This window comes from Furipterus horrens, unplaced genomic scaffold (assembly GCF_987537825.1).
Source record: "Furipterus horrens unplaced genomic scaffold, mFurHor1.1.pri manual_scaffold_1, whole genome shotgun sequence".
Lineage (NCBI taxonomy): Eukaryota > Metazoa > Chordata > Mammalia > Chiroptera > Furipteridae > Furipterus > Furipterus horrens.
Genome location: NW_028327171.1, coordinates 171656149 through 171676492, shown reverse-complemented (window position 1 = coordinate 171676492; position 20344 = coordinate 171656149). Strand labels below are relative to the sequence as shown.

Sequence of the window (20344 nt, the reverse complement as noted above, 5' to 3'; positions counted from 1 at the left end):
TCTCATAATAAAAACTTTATGAAGTACTACTAAAGTAATAAAACTTTTTAAAAATCACTTATTTAAATATTTCTTTCAAAGATCTGATATCACAATATCACAGATTTTCACAAAACTGAGTCACTAACCTGTATTTTTTCATAATAAATTTGCAGTAATATTTACCTTCAGATCCCATGATGAAGTGATGAATATCAGGGCCTGTTGACATACGAGGTCCTTGACAGCTCTTTTCTATTATACCTCTAGGTGTTACCATTTTTATATGAACCACCTGTTTAATACAATGCACGATGTAAATTCTAGACATTTGTCAGTGAATGTTGTGTGTGTATGTACACACGTCCATATATTTATACAAAACACTACTTTTTAAATATTGGGTTAGGCGGTAAATGTTGATGTCCTTCAGAATTCTAATATCTTTTAGTAATTCTTAGACTAAAAATAAATTTTATAAACTTTAAAAGAGGGACAAATCAATCTTATTGGGTTAGGTATATTCATCATCTTAAGAACACCTTAAGCACATTTCTTTAAACCAAATTTAGTCTTGGGTTATGCATATGGCAAAAAACTAAAGGACAGAAAATATAAACAATAACTATACTTTAACAGGTTCATTCTTTCACTCATTTAACAATATTTATGAAACACTATTATTCATGTCGAAACTGCTCTAGACGCTTAGAACACTAAAAAAAATTCTTCTCGCCTTATTCCCTTCCTTCAAATGACCTAATCTGCCTACTTACAAGGAAAGAGTAAAAAGAATAAAGTATTAATTACAATCAGGACAAAATTGGAATGACGACTTGAGATCTACTAATTGAGTTAAAGAGAAAGAGAGATGTGTGTGTGATGTCTGTGAGAGACGTTTCGCCCAGGTGAGAAAGTAAGTATACTGTGTAGGAGGGGCTCAGGAAATCAATTATGAAGAGATATTTATCAAATATTTGTGTTGGACTGTAATTAAAATTCCTTAAAATGACCTTGAAAACAAGGAACAATCAGAATTTAAGATGAAAAGTTTATCCCCTGGTACAGAGAAAGCACCAAGGTATTTCAATTTTCAGATTATAATGTTAAAAATTTATACTAACCAACTATCTTCAGCTTTTTTTCAAACAGTTAAACAGGTATGAGTATCATTACTTATTGTACTTCAAAGAAGTATGTAACCAATATTGGTTAGAGAAATATATTAACATATTCAAAGAGTTTAATGTTTTTCATGAGTTCTACTCTAGCCACATAAAGGAATATATAAACTTCAACAGTTTTCATGAATGCAATTAATGTAAATTAAGTTTCAGTGGAAATTATACACTGTAAAGAAATTTAAGTTAAAAATAAAATGTGCTAATTACTAGCGCAAATAAGTACATTAGGATGTATATTTATAATTTGTGACCCTTAAATATCTTCAAAAATGATTAAAATTACATGCTTTAGCAGTACTAAATGTAGCAATCGATCAAATATTTGCTTCACTCTAATAAAGCTCTTCATAATCCAAGAGCAAAAGGATCAAATACTCCCTGAAACTGAATTTATTTCAATTGCAAAATGAAAATCTGATTTCCAAAATATCTTCAGTAAAAAAATAAAATAAACAGGGTGATATAAACATTTAAAAAGTATCCATAATACTGTACACTTAAAAGTCTTAAATTGCTGGGTGTTAACTATAAAGAACTAAAATTCATTTAAGATTTGATATTTTGAGTAATGAAGATATTGATGAAAATGTTGAAACTTTAGATTTGAAAAGCAAAGCTAAAAAGGTCTAAGACTAATGTTAGGAATATCACTTTAATAGTCTCATAGTTTTAAATTATTATCAAAATACTAATGATAAGGGAACTAACATTTTTGAAGCACCTACTACATACCAGGAACTACTAAGAGTTTTCATTTTATGTCTTTTACTTCTTATAATTCTATAAAGCAATTACAATATTTGTTCAATTTTACAGAATAGGAAACTGAAGTTTAGCAAGGTGAACCAATTTGCACACGGTCACAAAACTATCAGGTCAGACAAGCAAAAGCTACAAATGAAACAAATGATACCTAATTCCTAACCAGGATGCCCACAGTTACACTATCATCAACATAACTCCCAGAGCACTAGCACCAGATCAGCTAAAACAAAATGGTGTTCATACAAAACATTAGAGATTATGCTGTCACTTACTGGAACATTTTCATTAAGGCTTTTTAACTCTATATAGAAAAAAATGTTTTCAGAAAAGTAAATATAGAAATCTCCTAGGGCAAAAGAGTAGCAATGATGAGATCACCCAAATAAATTGATTAAAATCTTGGCAGAGTTGAAGACCAAAGCTCCATGAGGATTATAAAATAATATTTATACATTTTATAATTCAGATACTATGAAACATTTACAAAGTTTAAGTATCAGTCAGTTGAAAAGCAGCACCGTTAAGTGATGACCATTATGTCTTAACTGCTTCTATCATACATAGTCAGCATTACTATAATCAAAAGAAGTATACTTCTGAGGAGACTCCACCATCCAAATCCTTCCTTAAAGGCTTTCGTCATTTTATATAATCTCTATATATTAATCAATTACTATATAATAACTAGAAAAAATTTACCAGGTCTTCAATATTGCCATAGATATTCTTCTTCATGCCCGATGCCCGAGTAGATACCCATCCTCCCACAGTGCTGAATTCCAGAGAATCTGGTTCATGACCTGTACAATAACCACTTTCTTTAAGCTGAAAAACAAAAATGTAATGTTTTACTAGTGAAAATGGTCTCATTTCACACAGCACTCAACACATTAACTCTTCCCACTTTAAAAATCCCATATGTCACTGAAATTTGGACTCATTAAAACCTATATAAAAAAGAAATACTTCTTTTCATACTAGTTCCCCCCAAAATGCGAAGCTTTTGCCTCAAGAAAAACTTTACAGAACTGAAAAATGTGTCCAAAAGACAGCTGTATTTTCCACAACTTGACCAGCCAATCTTACTCCTTATATTCTTTTATTTTAAAGTCAACTACCCTCCCTACCTTTTTCCCCACAAAAAGACCATTTGAATACTTATGGAGATCAGATTATGCTTAAACAACTGCCAACTTCACCTAAACACTTCCAATAAATAAAGCACTTAATCTCTTGTTCTCCCTACCCTAATATAATATGCAGCAGGCCTGCAGAAAATCCAAGCAAATTGCCTGTACTTAATTCTCTCAAGGAGTCATGTGTTTTAATGTACAGCCATCTGGCTAGGTTTCCTGCATGTAACACTGTCATTTATTTGTGATGCAGATCATGCATTCTTGTACATTAAATAGTCACTTGTTTCTCATTTTTCTATATTAGCTTGGCTTTGCCATCTGCACAGCACCTGAGGTTGAATGGATGCCCTTTACAGCCACAACACCAAAGCCATTCCACTGAAATCATTTTAAAGATTCAGCCATCTTGTTTCGAACAGTACAGACACCACCATCTGCATACCCACTGTCTGCTGCACTCAAGCCCATCAATCTGTGTTGACCATTTGATAGTCATCCAGTTAAGCAACTGCTTCTATTTTTCAAGTAAGCCATGCACAGATGTAGAATATGTCAGCTATGTTTGCATACACATATTTAAGGATTGTATGAAAGTTGTAATCCAAAATTTGAGAGCCAATTAGGTTAAATGTAATTTGTTAGCTTTTGTACACAAGCAATGCAAATTATTTACCTTTTCTAGTTTTGTTGCTAGGAAAACAAGGTTTAAAAATATATCAATTGTCATATAATAGAATTTTTTCACCGAATACTTAATAAATTTCTTAAATTTTAAGGGGTTAATTACTACCTTCAAGTAAGTAGCTTAAATACATGACTGAGCAGGTAAAAATAAAGATTATCAGACTGTTATATTTCTTCCCTAACTTCTAAAAAATATACACTCATATTATTTACTCTCAAAAGACTACTGTTACTCAAATTTTCTACAATTAGGAGCAGGAAAAGAAAAATATTCATGAAGGACTTAGATGTGATATGTACTAAACAGGGAGTTTTCACATATTCTCATGACAAAATCTCCACATTACATATACAGAAGCAAATATATACTTAAGCTATTTCTGGAGTGCATGCAGAGTACTGAAAAGCACATACAAGTGAGGAAACTACGCAGAACCAGAGAAAAGAAATAATCCAGAAGGATCAGAGAACAGACTGGGAGAATATATTTGCAAAAGATACACCTGATAAAGGACTGTTACCCAAAATATACAAAGACCTCTTAAAACCCAACAATAAGAAAACAAACAACCCAATTATAAAATAGGCCAAAGTCCTTAACAGAGACCTCACCAAAGACAGCAAGTGATAACATGAAACGATGCTTCACATCATATGTCATCAGGGAAATATAAAATAAAATGTCAATAAGATACCACTACAAACCTACATAAACAGCCAAACTCCAGATCACTGAAAATATCAAGTGCTAGTGAGAATGTGGATCAATAAAAACTCTCATACTATGCTAGTCAGGATACAAAATGCTACAGCCACTTTGGAAGACAGTTGGCTGTTTCTTACAAAACTAAACATCTCAACATATAATCCAGTAATTAAACACCTTGGCATTTACTCAAAGGAGTTGAAGTCCTGTGTTCTCATAAAAACCTGCACACAGATATTTACAGAAGCTTAATCACATATTGCCAAAAGTTGAAAGCAACCAAAATGTCCTTTAGAAGGTGAATCAATAAATAAACTTTGGTATAACCAGACAATGGAATATTATTTAATTCAAAAGAGTAATGAGCTATCAAGCCATGAAAAGAGATGGAGGCCCCTTAAATACATATTACTAAATGAAAGAAGCCAATCTGAAAAGGCTACATATTCTGTGATCCCAACTACATGACATTCTAGAAAAGGCAAAATTATTAAGACAGTAAAAAGATCAGTGGTTTCCAGGGATGGGGAGGAAAGAGATGAACAGGCAGAGCACAGAGGATTTTTAGGGTAGTGAAATGATATTATTCTGTATGATATTATAATGAGAAATATATGTCATTATACATTTGTCCAAACCCACAGAAGGTACATCATCAAGGATGAATCCTAAGATAAACCATGGACTTTGAGAATTATGATATGTCAATGCAGGTCCATTCTTGGTAAAATATCTATCATTCTGGTGAGTGAGGGGAAGGCTATAAATACGTTTTGCTGTAAATCTAAAACTGCTCCTAAAAAATAAAGTGTTTTTTTTAAAAGAAATAAAGACATTTTCAGAAAAAGGAGAAAGAATTCATCAACAGTAAAGACATGTTAAAAAGAAGTCCTTCAAGCAATAGGTAAATATCACTGGATAAAATTAATAGTACTGGAAAGGGTAACAAGATGGGTAAACATATAAAATTTTTTCTTATAATTTAAATATCTTTATAGGTAACTGTTTCAACAAAAATAAAACAAAATATTGTAGGCTTTACAAGTAAAGTGATAATAATTGCAGAAAGGAGACAAGGGAAGAGGGAAGTATAATACTGTAAGGTTCTTCTACTAAACTCTGAAATGTTATTTTATCACCTGAAGGCACACTTTTAAGTTAAACATGTATAAACCCTAGAACAACCCTTAAAGTAATAAAACAAAAAATTATAGCTAATAAAGAAACAAAGGATATAAAATGGTATCACAAAGAATATTCAATCCCAAAAAAAGGCAATAAATGTGGGAATAAAACAACCAAACGCAAATAGGAAATATAGAAAACAAAAAGCAACATGACAGACTTAAACTGAACCACATCAATAACAACACTGAAGGTAAATGGTCTAAAAACCCCAATTAATAGGTGTAGATTGTCAGGTTAGATAAGAAGTAAGACCCAATTTTATGCTGTCCAAAAAAAACTCCTTAAATATAAAGACACAAATTAGCTAAAAGTAAAAGAATGAACTAGGAAAGAGATATACCTTGTTAACAATAAACAAAAGAAAACTGGAATGGCTGTTTAATATCAGCTGAAGTAGATTTCAGGACAAAGAATATTATCAGGAAGAAATAAAGATCATTTCATATTAACAAAATGATTCTCAATCAAGAAAATATAACAATCATAAGCACCTATTCCCCTAATAACAGAGCTTTAAAATATATGAAGTAAAAACTGATTAAAACTGCAAGAAAAAATAGATCTACAATGATAGTTGAATATTCTATATCCCTTCTCTCAAAACTGAATGAAAAAGTAGACAGAAAATAAGAAAAAAAAATACCAAAAGCCTGAACACTATAAATCAATTGACCTACAGACATTTACAGACTATTCCAACCAAAAACAACAGAAGACACACTCTTTTCAGGTGTACACAGAACATTAATAAGACACACCATAATGTGGGCCATAACAAGTATCAATTAATTTGAAAGCATTCAAATCATATAAAGTTTTCTGAACACAATGGAATTAACATAGAAATCGATTAACAGAAGAATGTCTGGAAAATTTCCCAATTACTGAAAACTAAACAATAATTTGTAAGCACCCAGTGGGGTCAAAGAAAAAATCAAAAGAGAAGTAGAAAGTATTTTGAAATGAATGAAAATAATACACATATCAAAATTTGTAGGATATCAATAAAGCAGTAGTTGGAAAATTTTATAGTACTGGAAGCTAATAAATTACCTCATATTCCATCTTAAGACACAAAAATCATGACAAAATTCAACATCCATTCCTAATAAAAACTCCCTGAAAACTAAGATAGAATAAACTTTCTCAACTTAATAAAGCACATCTACAAAAAAAGTAATAGTTAACATTGTAATTAATTGTAAAGAACTGAATGATCCGAAGAATCCTGAAACACTATATGATATCACCCAATACAGGAAACTAAAGAGCAACACAAACAAACGAACTAAATAGGCAAAGACTAGAATAGTAGTCAGTAGGAGGGAGGGGGGAGGGAGCGAAGGGGGATAAGTAAGAGAAGGGTCTAGTCAAGGAACATATATGAATGACTCATGGACATGGACAAAGGGGAGGGATATGATTGTGGGAGAAGGGATGGGCTGGGAAGGGGGAGCAATGGGGGAAAAATGGGACAACTGTAATTGAATAACCAAAAATAAAAATAAAAAATAAAAAAAATAAAAAAAAAGAACCTATGCACCCCTATGTTCATAGCAGCACTATTTACAATAGTCAAGTGCTAGAAACAGCCTAAGTGCCCATCTGTAGATGAGTGGATCAAAAAACTGCGGTACATTTACACAATGGAGTACTATGTAGCAGAAAGAAAGAAGGAACTTCTACCATTTGCGACATGGATGGAACTAGAGAGAACTATGCTTAGTGAAATAAGCCAGACAATGGAAGAAAAATACCATATGCCACCACCTATTACAGGAGACTAATAAACAACACAAACAAACGAGCAAAATTAAACCAGGGGTATGTAAACCAGGAGTAGACTAACAGCGACAATGGGGAAGAAGGGAAAGAGAGAAGAGGGTAAGAAGGGGAAGGGTCTTGTCAATGTATCTCTCCTAAATCAGAAACAAGACAGGGAAATTCATTTTCACTTCTTTTATAAATTGTATTCAAGGTTCTAGCCAACATAATCAGGAGTGGAAAAGAAATAAGGTATACAGATTAGAAAGGAAGGCATAAAATTGTCTTTATTCAGAAAGGACATGGTCATATATGTAGATAATCCAATGAGAGCTGCCAGAAAACTTTTTAAACTAATGAGTGAATTTAGCAAGGCTGCTAGATATAAATAAGATCTCTATACAAAAATCAATTATATTTTATATACTAATAGAACACTTATAAATTGAAAACTTTTAAAAATATTATTTACTATAGCACCAAAAATATATAATAGACAAATCTCATTTTAAAAATATGAAGTATATGTACACTGAAAGCCAAGACACTGCAGAGAGAAATTACATACATTAAAAAAATCTACAGATATTCCATGTTAATGGGTCAGAAGAATTAATATTGTTAAGATGTCAGTTTTCCCCAAATTGATAAAGAATTGATGCAATCCCAATCAAAGTCCCAACAGGCTATTTTTACAGAAATTGATAAGCTGGTTATAAACTTCACATGAAAGTGCAAAGAACCAATAAGTGCCAAAACAACTCTGAAAAAGATTTATGGTAAATCTACAATAACCTAAACAGTATGGTACTGGCATAAAGAAAGGCAATAGATCAATGGAACAAAACAGAGTCCAGAACTAGAAACACACATATATGCACAACGGACTTTTTTATTTTTTTATGATGGTGTAAAGTCAGTTGAGTAAAGAAAGGATAGATTTCTAAACAGATGGTGCTGGAATAACCACATGTAAACAAACAAACAAAAAACAACTTTAATCCATTCTTTGCACCAAACACAAACATTAACTCAAAAATTCAAACTCATCATATTAAAACAGTCTAAATGCCCATCAACAGAAAAATAAATTTTAAAAAATGTGATTACACACACACACACTGAAAAACTGTACAGTCATGAGGAAGGAGGATATCCTGCCATAGGCAACAACATGAATGAAACTTGAACACATTTTGCTAAGTGAGATAGAGAAAGACAAATACTGTAAGATATGATTTAAGGTATAGAATCTAAAAAAGTCAAGCTCGTAAAAAACAGAGTACAATGGTGGTTACCGGGGGATGGGAGGTGGAGAATAAAAATGATGTTGTTTAAGGGTAAAACTTGCAACAAGTAGTAAGTAAGCCATAAGCATCAAACACAATAATAGTACACTACAATTATCAAACTAGCTAAGAGACAAAAACTTAATGATCTCTACCACTAAAAAGAGACAATCATGAAATGTGATAGAAGTGCCAAATATCACAATGTCAATCATATTACAACACATAAATGTATCAATTTAATGTATTATACACCTTAAATTTACATAATATGTCAGATATACTGAATAAAAAACTCAGACTTGAATATAAACAAAAAAAACATTAAGTGGGAGAAAATATTTTTTTGTAACCTCAACCAAAGGTTCCTAGATATGACAGCAAAAAAATATATATAAAATAAATTAATAAGTTGAATTCATTAAAATTAAAAACATGTACCATTCAAAACACTCTAATAAAGAGAATGAAAAGATAAGCCACAGACTGGGGACAAAAATATTTTCAAGCCATATATCTGAAAAGCCATTGGAAGCAGCTTGGGTGTGCCTGCAAGCTGGGTGGGGTGAAGTCTCAGGGAATCACCAGGTTAATGGAGTCTCAGATATGACACCTGTCTCCAGGCTCTGTGAGTGGAGGGCTTAGAAAAGGAGCAATGGCCTCTGCCAGCACTTTGTTCTGGGAGAAAGCTTTCCCCCTAGTTTTTGCCCTGATGCTAGACAATTCAGCTCCTCCCCATGTGCTGCTGCCCCAGTGCTGGAGCTCAGAGTGAGTGAGTCCAAGTCAGTCCAAGTGCAGACCCTTTAAGAGGAACTACCTGGGACTCCAGAAGCCCCTCCATCTAACTCAGCCTCAGTCCCTGCTAGATTTTCCAGGCAGAAGTTATGGGGACTCCTCTTCCTGCCCTGAAGCCCTGGGCTGGGAGGCCTGGTATACAGCTGGGACCCTTCATTTCTCATGGGGGACCTGGGACCTCCACAGCTATGATAGCCCTCCCAATTTCAAACCGCCACACATGGGTGTGGGGCAAGCCTGTTTCATTTCTCTGCCGCTCCTACCAGTCTTGATGTGGCTGCTTCTTTAAATCCCTAATTACAGGACTTCCATTCAGCTAGATTTCAGGTGATTCTGAATGATGACTGTCCTGTAGTCTAGTTGTAATTATGATGTAGTTATGGGAGGATTAAAGTACCACATCAACCTAAACTACCATCTTAACTGGAAGTCTCTCAAGTTGTGTATTTTAAGTGAGTGCAATTTACTGCATGACAATTATACCTCAATTAAACTATTATAAAACAACAAAACAAAATAAATGACTCCAAGGATTTTAGGCAAAACCACCCGAAGTACTGAATTTCCATCAACTAAGAATAAGAAGGCTACAGAATAAGCAAACTGTGGAGAAAACTAGAAATTCAATTTTTATTTTTTAAAACTGCTCTTATTTGTTTGTTTATTTAGAGAGGTGAAAGGAGGGAGCAAGAGAGGGAGAGAAACATGGACGCAAGAAACATCAATTGGTTGCCTCTTACATGCACTTCAACTTGGGACTGAAACCATGATCCAGGCATGTGCCCTGACCAGGAACCAAATTGGCAACCTTTTGCTTTGCAGGACAATGCCCAACCAACTGAGCCACACTAGTCAGGGGGGATTTCAATTTTTAAAATGTTGAGTTTGTTTAAGACATTTTGTATAAAATGTATATTAGATATGCAAGTCAAGACATCAACTAGGCAACTGGACATAAAAGTCTGGAGTTCATGAAAGAAGTGTGAGGTAACAGTGTTACAGAAGGGGGTTGTCCAAAAACCCCCAGAGTTTGTGGCTGGGGGATAGCGAGAAGGAAGCAGCTTTCAGGATGCCTTCACATGCCTGAGGCTAGGGGCTACTGTCTTTGTTATGCAAATGAATTTAATGCATCCAAGGCCTGGGAAGATGGGAGGGGTCTTGGACCGGGGAATGGTATAGAAAAAGCACACAGAGCCTGCGTGAGGTTCTGTGAATTGTCAAAACTGGGGACCATGCCGATTGTGTCACAGGACACAGTCAGGGATTTAAAAATAAGCGGCAGACATTTTAACGGGACCGACCATGCGGTTTTGTAAAGGAAGGTTCTCCATATAGTTTCGGTAAAGGTGCTCTCCGTGTGGATTAAAAACGGGGGACGCCATGTGGTTTTGAGAACCACACACACCATGCTGCTTTAGAAAGAAGGGGTCTGACCATGCGGTTTTGAGAAGGGGACTGACCATACGGCTTTAAGAAGGGAAAACTCCGTGCAGCTTACAAGGAGGCTGGGAATCTACGCGGTTCTGGATTAAAAGCGGGCGAGCACCAGAACGCAGACAAGACCTCCCCCAATCAAAATTGAATGATTGGCAGCTACCAATAAAGCTGAACTGTGTCTAGGAAGTAGGGAAACGGTATCTCTAACTTTTCTAAAACTAGCCTGGTTTGATAGGGGGAGGCAGAAATATGTGTTTGTGGATGTTTTAAGGAAAATAAGACCTAACGGCAGAAATCCACAAATAATCTAAATCTATATAACTGTTAAATAAACAATTCTTTTTCTTTTCACTAAACTCTGGTATTGAGAGTTATAATTCTGGCAGTAGGCAATCAGGCCCCTAACTAAACAGCCCCTGGGTGCTAGGTTTCAATTGGAGCACCCCAGGGGTTCTGTAACAACAATATAAGTTTGGAAGTCCTTGGCATGTAGAGGAATATTTAAAGTCAGTTGTGCTTAAAGGAGCAGACAGTGCTCAATAAAATTCAGTGGAACAATATAAGTTCTAAGTACTTTATGTTATTAATTTATTTCATCCTAACAAAAAATGATTATGAAGTAATAATTATTATCTTCATTTTATAGATGAAGAAAGAAACTGAGACATAGGAAAATGAGTCGCCAGGTGGGAAAAGATATAAGTCACGTATCCCCAAATTATTAACTAATAAAATGAAGTAGCCAAAGATTTAATAAGCTTAAATTCAAATTCCCAAAATCTATAATTGACATGTTAGTGACTTCCCTTAAGTTTTATATATATTAAAATCAATGTAACCTACAAATTAAAAAATTAAAATTTGTGCTACCCAACTACTTATACATGTGTCATTTTTAAACTTCTAGAAGGAAAAAGCAGGTGTTTTAAGCCGGTTACCTTATATGAAGTAGAAACTGAAGGACAGAGAGTATAATGAGGAAGAACTTGAACTGCGATAACAGATATAGAAACTTAATTCATAGTCTACTAGAGGTAAAAATAGAAAATTCTATATCCGCATCTAGAGATATGAACTAGTAGGTAAAATGCCAGAAGTTCCCAGTCTAAGAAAATGTCATTTAAATTTCAAGGAATTATGTTCCTTGAATTTTAATTCTAACCTTTTAAAAACAAGAAATTTGGAAAGGTTAAAATACTACATCAAATGCCATAATAAAGGATATAAAATTAGACATATAAAAGGCCATCCTTTGTTATAAAAAAAAATTATGTGTTGATAATGCCTCATTTAGGCATAATGAAAGACTAATACAGGACTTTTTAGTTTTTTTTTTTCATTAAGTACTATTATTCTGCCCACTGATGTTCAATATAAACTATAATAATTAACAAATCCAACTACCTTGACTTATATAAAACCTTGACTTACTGAAGATGTTTAACACTGTCTCAACAAATATGTTCAATTTTATTCCAGTTCTCTGTTCTTACTGCATTAAATAAAAAATAAAGACAGTAAACAGTTTAATACTTTTTTTTCAAAGCCTTTCATCTAGAATTGTTCCCTGGCATACCAATTTCATTCATCTCTTTACCAAGAAAGAAGGAAAAAAACAATAACAACAAGATCAAGAAGCATGTCACATTTCCTTCAATGTCCTGTTAATAAGAGGAAGGAATCTTTGTAACTCCAACTGAACAAAGTGGTAAGAGCATCACCAACAAATTGGACTTTCCACAATTTTTGTTTATAAAAGCTGAGTTACAGCATCTTAACCATGTTTGAAGGGGTTGAGGGGGTTGAAGTAATCAATCCATTTTATTAAGTACTTGCTTAGAAACCATGAAGGGAACCTAAAGTTTTCAAAAAATTCATTAGGATCCCCCCCAAAGTGTGGAGGGACTCTAAGAGTTTCACTAGCTACACAAGATGACCAGTTTTCAATGAAATTATGCATTGAAATGTTCAATAAATAGCAAATACCAACACCTATCCAGCTGATACAATTTGTCATCAACTTCTGAAAATTCTACATCCAATTTGTTCTGTTTTACTCCATTCTTACTACTTTATTTCAGGTCACTATCAGCAACTGCCTGAAATGCAGCATCCTCTTAACTTAGACTTAGGGCCCCATTCATCCTCCACACAGTAGCGAGAACTATGCAAGTACAAAGATAATGGTCAAACTTTTAAAAGGGGCTTTATAAAGCCCTTTATGATCTCACCTCTTCATGTTTCCCTGCCTTCATCCTTTACCACTACTACATGTACACCCATCAATATATAAACACCAAGAATATGTGTTCTCCCATATACACACACTAGAGCTCAGTCACACTCAGCTATCTGTAGGCCCCCAAAAGCAACAGTTGCCCGTAAAGCCTCTGTACATGCTGCTTCCTAACTGGATTGTTATCCCCATTCCCATCTCCTTTTTGCTAATTCTTATTTATCCTGAAGTCTCATTTTAAATGCTGCGTTCTTTGTGATACCTTCTTTGTCCAACACCTTTTCTTCTAACCCCATTTGATGAGTCACAATACTTCACATTTAGCCTCACCAAAAAATTTTCATTCTGAATCCGAATTGTATATTGACCTTTCTGTCGTAATATAACATGAACCAGCAAAGGGTAGGGGATGGTGTTTTATTCACTACTGTGTCCTCAGCATCTAACTCAATGCCCTATCCACAACAGAAACTGAATAAACTTGTTCAATGAATGTATTGTGAAAGGTACTTCATTCATAGAGGGGATACATACCAGTTTTGAAAATCTTAACTAAAGAAACAACATACCTGTCTTTCCAACTCCTGCCCTGTTATGCCAGCCTCTACATGAGCTGTCAGATTGTGCTCATCAACCCAGAGGATTCGATTCTGTTGCAAAGGAATAAAAAAGTCTCAGTTCTGTGAACTATGGACATTTCCTCAGGAACTATAACTTTCTAACTCAAAGAAGCAAGTGACAAGAGAGTAATTAGGCAAGTAGGGTTACCCACACCAGAAAGCTCCACTAATCCCTGAATACACAACATGACAGACATAGTAACATAGACAGTATATTTCACAAGAGTTGGTTTAAAACACAGACTCTGATATTAATTTCAATTAAACTCTACCTCTTAGGCAAATTACTTAGCTGTCTAAGTAATCTGCAAACTGTGGATAGCAATACCTACTCACACTGTTGCTGTAGAAATTAAATGAGATACTACACATATATAAAAACCTTAGCATACACAGTTCCTGTCATTTTGTAAATACTATTTACTGTTAACAGTCAGCAATCACATCTAATTTAAGAATACAAGAAAATGGCCACCATGAGATTAGAAAAAGATATCTGCAAAGACATTTGAATATAAATGTCATCCCTACTTTATTTTTAATCCAAAGCAGAACCAGAAACCCCAGCTAGAGCACAAAGCACATTCCTACCTCTTGCTGAAAAGAAGATACTATCATCTGGCTCAACTTACCAAATGTATGCCTGTCAAAAAAATGTTTTTAACATTCTTATTTGACCTAATTTCAGTATATATATGAATCTTGACAAATTACTTTCTACTATTAAAAGCAGAATCTGTTCCCCTTCTGTTTGGCTGAGTAATCAGTTAACATACAGCATCATCTTTTGGATCCCAGAGAAGCTTTCTCTGCACTTTGATATGTTCAATTTCATGGCAATGACTAATGCACATAAGTCTAGTTCATATTAAAAAGACAACAGATAATATGAAAATAGTCTCAGGCTTCCTATACAGTAATCCCTCTCTATATCACGGTTCACTTATCGCAGCCTCACTGTATTGCGGGATATTTTTTAATACTATATTTAATTATTTATCACGAATTTTTTGCTATATCGTGGGATTTTGTGGTACTGCATATGTATGTTGTTAAAGTTACATAGGTTTAAGAGTGTAGAATATGTTTAAGAACATAAGTAGTGTTTATAAAAGTGTGGAAAAGGTTAATAAGGGAATGGGAAAGGTTAATAAGGGACTGGGAATGGTTTATAAGTGTGTGGGAAAGGTTTATAAAGCCTTAAAATATATATAAATACTAAAATAAATGTAAGGTTCCTACGTCGCGATTTTCACCTATTGCAGGGGAGTCTAGAATGTAATACCCACTGTAAGTGAGGGAATACTGTATTCCAAATTTGAGCACATACAAATAACTACACTGCTTAATTCACGGGATTATGGTAAATATTAAATAAGATGATGTATGTGAATGTACTTTTTTATGTTATATAAAATTATCATTATAATTACACCCTCAAAATAAGACAATAGTGATTTCAATATAACCATGGCAAAATCAGGCTTCTGGTCCCATGGCAGCTAAGCAAAAGGAAGTATTAAACTGTAAAGTTAAAAGACAAAATTTAGTAATCTGATGGTACCTTGTATTATAATAATTTATATATATCTTCTCACCCAGTAGACTGGTTCTTGAAGCAATTACATACTTGTGCTAAGTATATACCCTGTATTTTTACCAGGAGTCCAAACATATTTTTGATAGAACAGAAATACTGAAGAAGATAAATTTAAAAACCACCTTATGGGCACTCACAGAGAAACCTGAAGAGACTGTACTGGCTACCTTATTACATTCGCTATATACTACCCCATACAAGTTAACAATAAAACAAAAGACTTCCAAGGCCAACAAGTCTCACATATATTTAAGTAGAAAACTAGTACAACTAATTTTTATCATAATTTGTACATACTATATCAGAAGTACACTGTGCAAAATTATGCACAGATACAGCTTACTGACTTAAATATTAATCAGTTATAAGGACCACACATCCATTATAATATTTTAGAGAATCCAATGTTAAAAGCAGTGCTATATAAGGCTTTTCTACAAAATAAATGGTTAAAAACCTGGCATTAAAGAATCCGCCACAGATTTTTAAACATCTACTCAATATAAAGACTTATACATGTATTATCTCATTTAATCTTCACAATAACCTCCCACAGTATTACTGTCTCAATTTTACATAATCAGCAACAAATTTAGAGGTAAATCTGTACGTAGTAAGGTAAAGAGCCAGAAATTCAAACACATTCCAGAAAGCTGCCTTTTCTTAAACTGTGGGACATTGGTTGATGGGTAACTTTGTAGTAGAATAATCAGGCTGTCACTATCTGAACTTGTTGATCAATTTTAGAACACTAAAAGTAGACAACTAGCTATTATGTACCTCCTAAGGTGACATGATATAGAAAAATACATCATCATCTACGAACTACTCTTGCTTAAAAAAAAATATTAAAAGCTATGCTGAAACTAACTAGATTTTATATCTAACTTCAGGTTTAGAGGACATACAGAGCCTAGAAGGACAGTTAAGTGACAACAAAAAGAAGCAACAGGCAAATTCAATATATGACATATCCGATACTACAAATAACCTAGTCTCTTCAAGTCAGTAGCATTCAAAAAGAGAGAATGGGGCTTCAATAAAACAAAACTTAAGGAAACAACCAAAAGCTGATGTGGGCCTTGTATGAATATCCATTGGAACACATGAACTTAAAATAAAGACAATTTTGAGACAACTAGAAAAACTTGAATGTAGACTGGATATTAAATGACATAAGGATTTACTTTTAATTTTGCCAGGAGTGATAATAAAATAGTGAGAAAATGCCCTTTTTAAAAGAGATATACACAAATATTTAGGTGTAAGGTAACATAATACCAAAATCTGCTTTAAAATAGAGAAAAGAAGATAAAACCAATATTGCAAAATGTTAATAATTACTTAACTCTGGAGAATGAGTATACTGTTCTCCCTATTTTGTGTTTAATAGAATTTCTAATTAAACAGTTATAAAATCACCTTTTTATTATCATGAGGCATATGTAACAGGAATATTAACGATACAAAGATAAAGTTTATATATAAATTAAAAGTCGGTATCCAACTCTTGGACCACAATGAGCCAAAGCTTCAAAAAATAATCCTATCATTAAAATTAGTTAGCGTCTCTACTCTTCCACAAGAGAAAATGCAACAGTACTGGTAAAAATGTGTGTGTGGGGGGGGGGAGGGCAAGTACATTTGGGTGATTCAAATTAACCCTAACTAATATTATTTGTTTTCTTTCTTTAACAAATCAGGTCATGTATTACATTAATATTTCAATCCACACTTTTCAAATGATCAATTTCACATGCCAATTTGGTAGGCTCCTTCAAGATATGTGCTTTAGAGTAAGAGTGGGCTTAACTTTTGGAGACCTAAACACAAGGGTAACATATAACCATAAAATTAATTTAAAACAAAATGAAGAATAAACTTTTTCAATGACAACTAAGACTGAGCTATAAATACATTTTTAAAACCAAATGTTATATTTGAATACATCTTAATAATCATATACCATTTGTGACGTGTCCAAAGAAATAATTGTTCTTGTCTCATCTGCAGGACACATCAGGCCATATGAGACACTTGTTCCTCCTGCCAAAATAGAAAGCAATAACTTTATGTTTAAGTATTTTATTTTTAGCAATACAAAGGGCAAATACCTGACATAAAGTATACAAACAGGCCTTCTAGGGAAGTAATACCTATATCTACTTTGCAAATTGCAATTTGTAAATATTAACATACTAAAAACAAACTCACCTTTATTTTACGTTGCGTGCCAAAATGAAGAACTATTATGGAGCTGAAAGCAATGGGATATGGCTCCATCCCCTAGGCACACTCAAGTGAAGCCCCTAGCATTTGTGAAACTCTCAAAACGTGATTAGATAAGTTCTAAGCTAATAATGACTGTAGAAAGATAGCTCAAAAAAAATTTTTTTTAAAGCATATCCTATAAAACTAGAGACACCATTACTTTCTTTCTGCCATAATTATGAGATTCATTTATCACTTAAAATAGTATCTTATATGCTCATACAAAAAGGTTTTAATAAATTAGAATACTAACAAGTTAAATTTGCCCAGATTATATGATATTCCAAAACAAGTTTGTATGTTCTTTGGTGAAAGTGATTTTAATATAAATAAATAATACATAGAAGTATTTAAACAATGTACTCCTGTTTTCCTCTAACATCTGTTGTCAAAGGAAAAATAATTTCTTGAAACCAATACAGAATACAGGGTCTAAGTTCTTAACCATATGCATATCAACACATATCAGAATAATTAACTGGTACTTCCATGTGTTTTAAACAGAAAACATGTAGAAATCACCTAGATACAAGGTAAGAATTCTAAGGGCTGTTGATCTATGAGGTCAGCTTAATTTTATAAGGTGAGACCATGAATTGTCAGTTAAAAACATGCCTGTGCTCAGTAACTACTACTTGCTTGTCAGTCATTTGAAATCAGAAAAAATATTTCTTTAGAAGTAATACTAGAGTGCCTTTGTCATATGAATTCAACAAGAAGTATCATCTGAAGAAAGAATCTGAAGCTTCTGACTTGTTGGGGTCCCATTTCCATTCCATCACTGCCAATTCAGTAAGTGAAGGCAATTTCCTTTGGTTTGTATAAGTTATTAAAATAATGTGACTGATGAAAGATCAAGAAAGATCAAATTTGTCTTAAAACAAAAAACAGTATTAGTTCTCAGTATTAAAAGATATTAATTTGGTCATCAGTGTCCCTGTTGATCTTTTATGTTGCATTGCATTGCTTCTCAAAGGTTTACATTGGATATATTTAACCTTTGAAAAATACTCTCTCCATAAGGATAAAGGTTATAAAGTAATTACTAAAGCAGGAATATATTCTTATTTAGGCATTAAAGTCACAGCTTCAATAAGGATCCATATAGGAGAAAAGCCATGAACTAAGGGCACATCACATCTTAAGTAGATCTACTCAAAATAGAAATGAGAAGCATCAACCAATTTTTCAGAATAATCTTATCGTAATTATAAAAATACTTGTTTTCAGTGAGATGGCACAAATATTAAAAATACACATATTTTTAATTAAAATAACAAATTTACATATTAAAATTCAAAAGATGCAATACCTACCACCAATTGGTATGATACAAAGGTTATATTTGCAAGCTAGATTCACAATCTTAACTACATCACCATGACATGCTGTTGAAAAAAGAGAAAATAAATTAATCACAAAAACATGAAAAATCTGGGTAATCCTGCAAAATATGGTTTATAAAGTAAGGTTTTCCTTCATTTATTCACTCATTAACACATGAAATAGCTATATTAAAACAAACTCTTCATTATTTATCTTTTTAACTTTTCTTTTTGAAATAATTTCACACTTACAAAATAGTTACAAAAAATGGTATAAAAACTTTCCTTCACCCAGCAGCTGCAAATACTAACATCTTAAGCAACTATAGTTCAATTATCACAACTAGCAATTGACACTGATAGAATACTATTAACTGCTCTACAGACTTTATTCAAATTTGGCCAACTAGCCCTGGCTGGTGTGGCTCAGTGGATTGAGTACCAGTTTGCAAACCAAAGAGTTGCCAGTTCAATTCCCAGTCAGGGCACATGCCTGGGTTGCAGGCCAGGTCCCTAACTGGGGGGCACGTGAGAGGCAACCACATGTTGATGTTTCATTCCCCCTCTCTCTCTCCCTTCCCTTCTTTCTAAAAATAAATAAAAAATCTTAAAAAAAAAAAAAATTTGGCCAACTGTTCTTCTAATGTCCTCTTTTCTGGACCAGGATCACACACTGCATTTAGTTGTCATGTCTCCCTAATCTTTAATCTGAGGCAGTTCCTCAATCTATCTTTGACTTTCATGACCTTGACACTTTTGAAGAGCACTGGTCAGTTACTTCACAGAAGTTCCTATATTTGGGTTTGTATGTTTTTTCATGATTAAATTCAGGTTATACATTTGGGCAGGAATTCCACAGAAGTGAGGTGCCCTTCTCAGTGTGCTATGTCTGGAAGTACATAAAGTAGAGAAGTTTCATTTCTGGCAATACTAACTTTTAATATGTACCTTGTGAGGGGATAGTTAAACTATGTAAAAATCATGTTTTTCATCATACTTTAACCTACTAATTTTTGCATCTGTTGATTATTCTTTATTGTTTTTAAACAAATTTTAAAATATGTATAATATGCTGCATGTGAATTTCTTTTCTGTTGTACATAACTGAAAGGTACCTTTATTTGTGTAAAAGTTTTAAATAAAAACCTGGCTGGAGAAGACTCTAAATACCAAGAAAGAAGTGCTAAGGCTCAATCTCACCAGCCACAGGGCTTTAAGGAGTGGAACAACATGGCAAAAAGAGAATTTTAGAAAGGTCAATCTTCTTATAGACTATAAGAGAGCATGAAGGAGAAAGAGACTTGAGGTAAGAAAACAATGTAAAAATCAAGTATTACTAGCTAAGGGCCTGAAAAAAAAATAAGG

General features: G+C 33.4%; 1 protein-coding gene across 4 annotated transcripts in view; it reads right to left on the bottom strand.

The window, feature by feature from the left end:
- Positions 1–20344, bottom strand: part of AGPS (alkylglycerone phosphate synthase) — a 175072-nt gene that overhangs the window by 103385 nt on the left and 51343 nt on the right. For all 4 annotated transcript variants that reach the window (XM_090281055.1, XM_090281048.1, XM_090281064.1 and 1 more), the window contains exons 6-10: positions 18971–19042; positions 17350–17429; positions 13733–13813; positions 2628–2753; positions 166–274 (exon numbers count right to left, since the gene is read on the bottom strand). In XM_090281055.1, coding sequence (XP_090137181.1) covers positions 166–274; positions 2628–2753; positions 13733–13813; positions 17350–17429; positions 18971–19042 — 468 coding nt within the window. The remainder of the gene's footprint in view (positions 1–165; positions 275–2627; positions 2754–13732; positions 13814–17349; positions 17430–18970; positions 19043–20344) is intronic.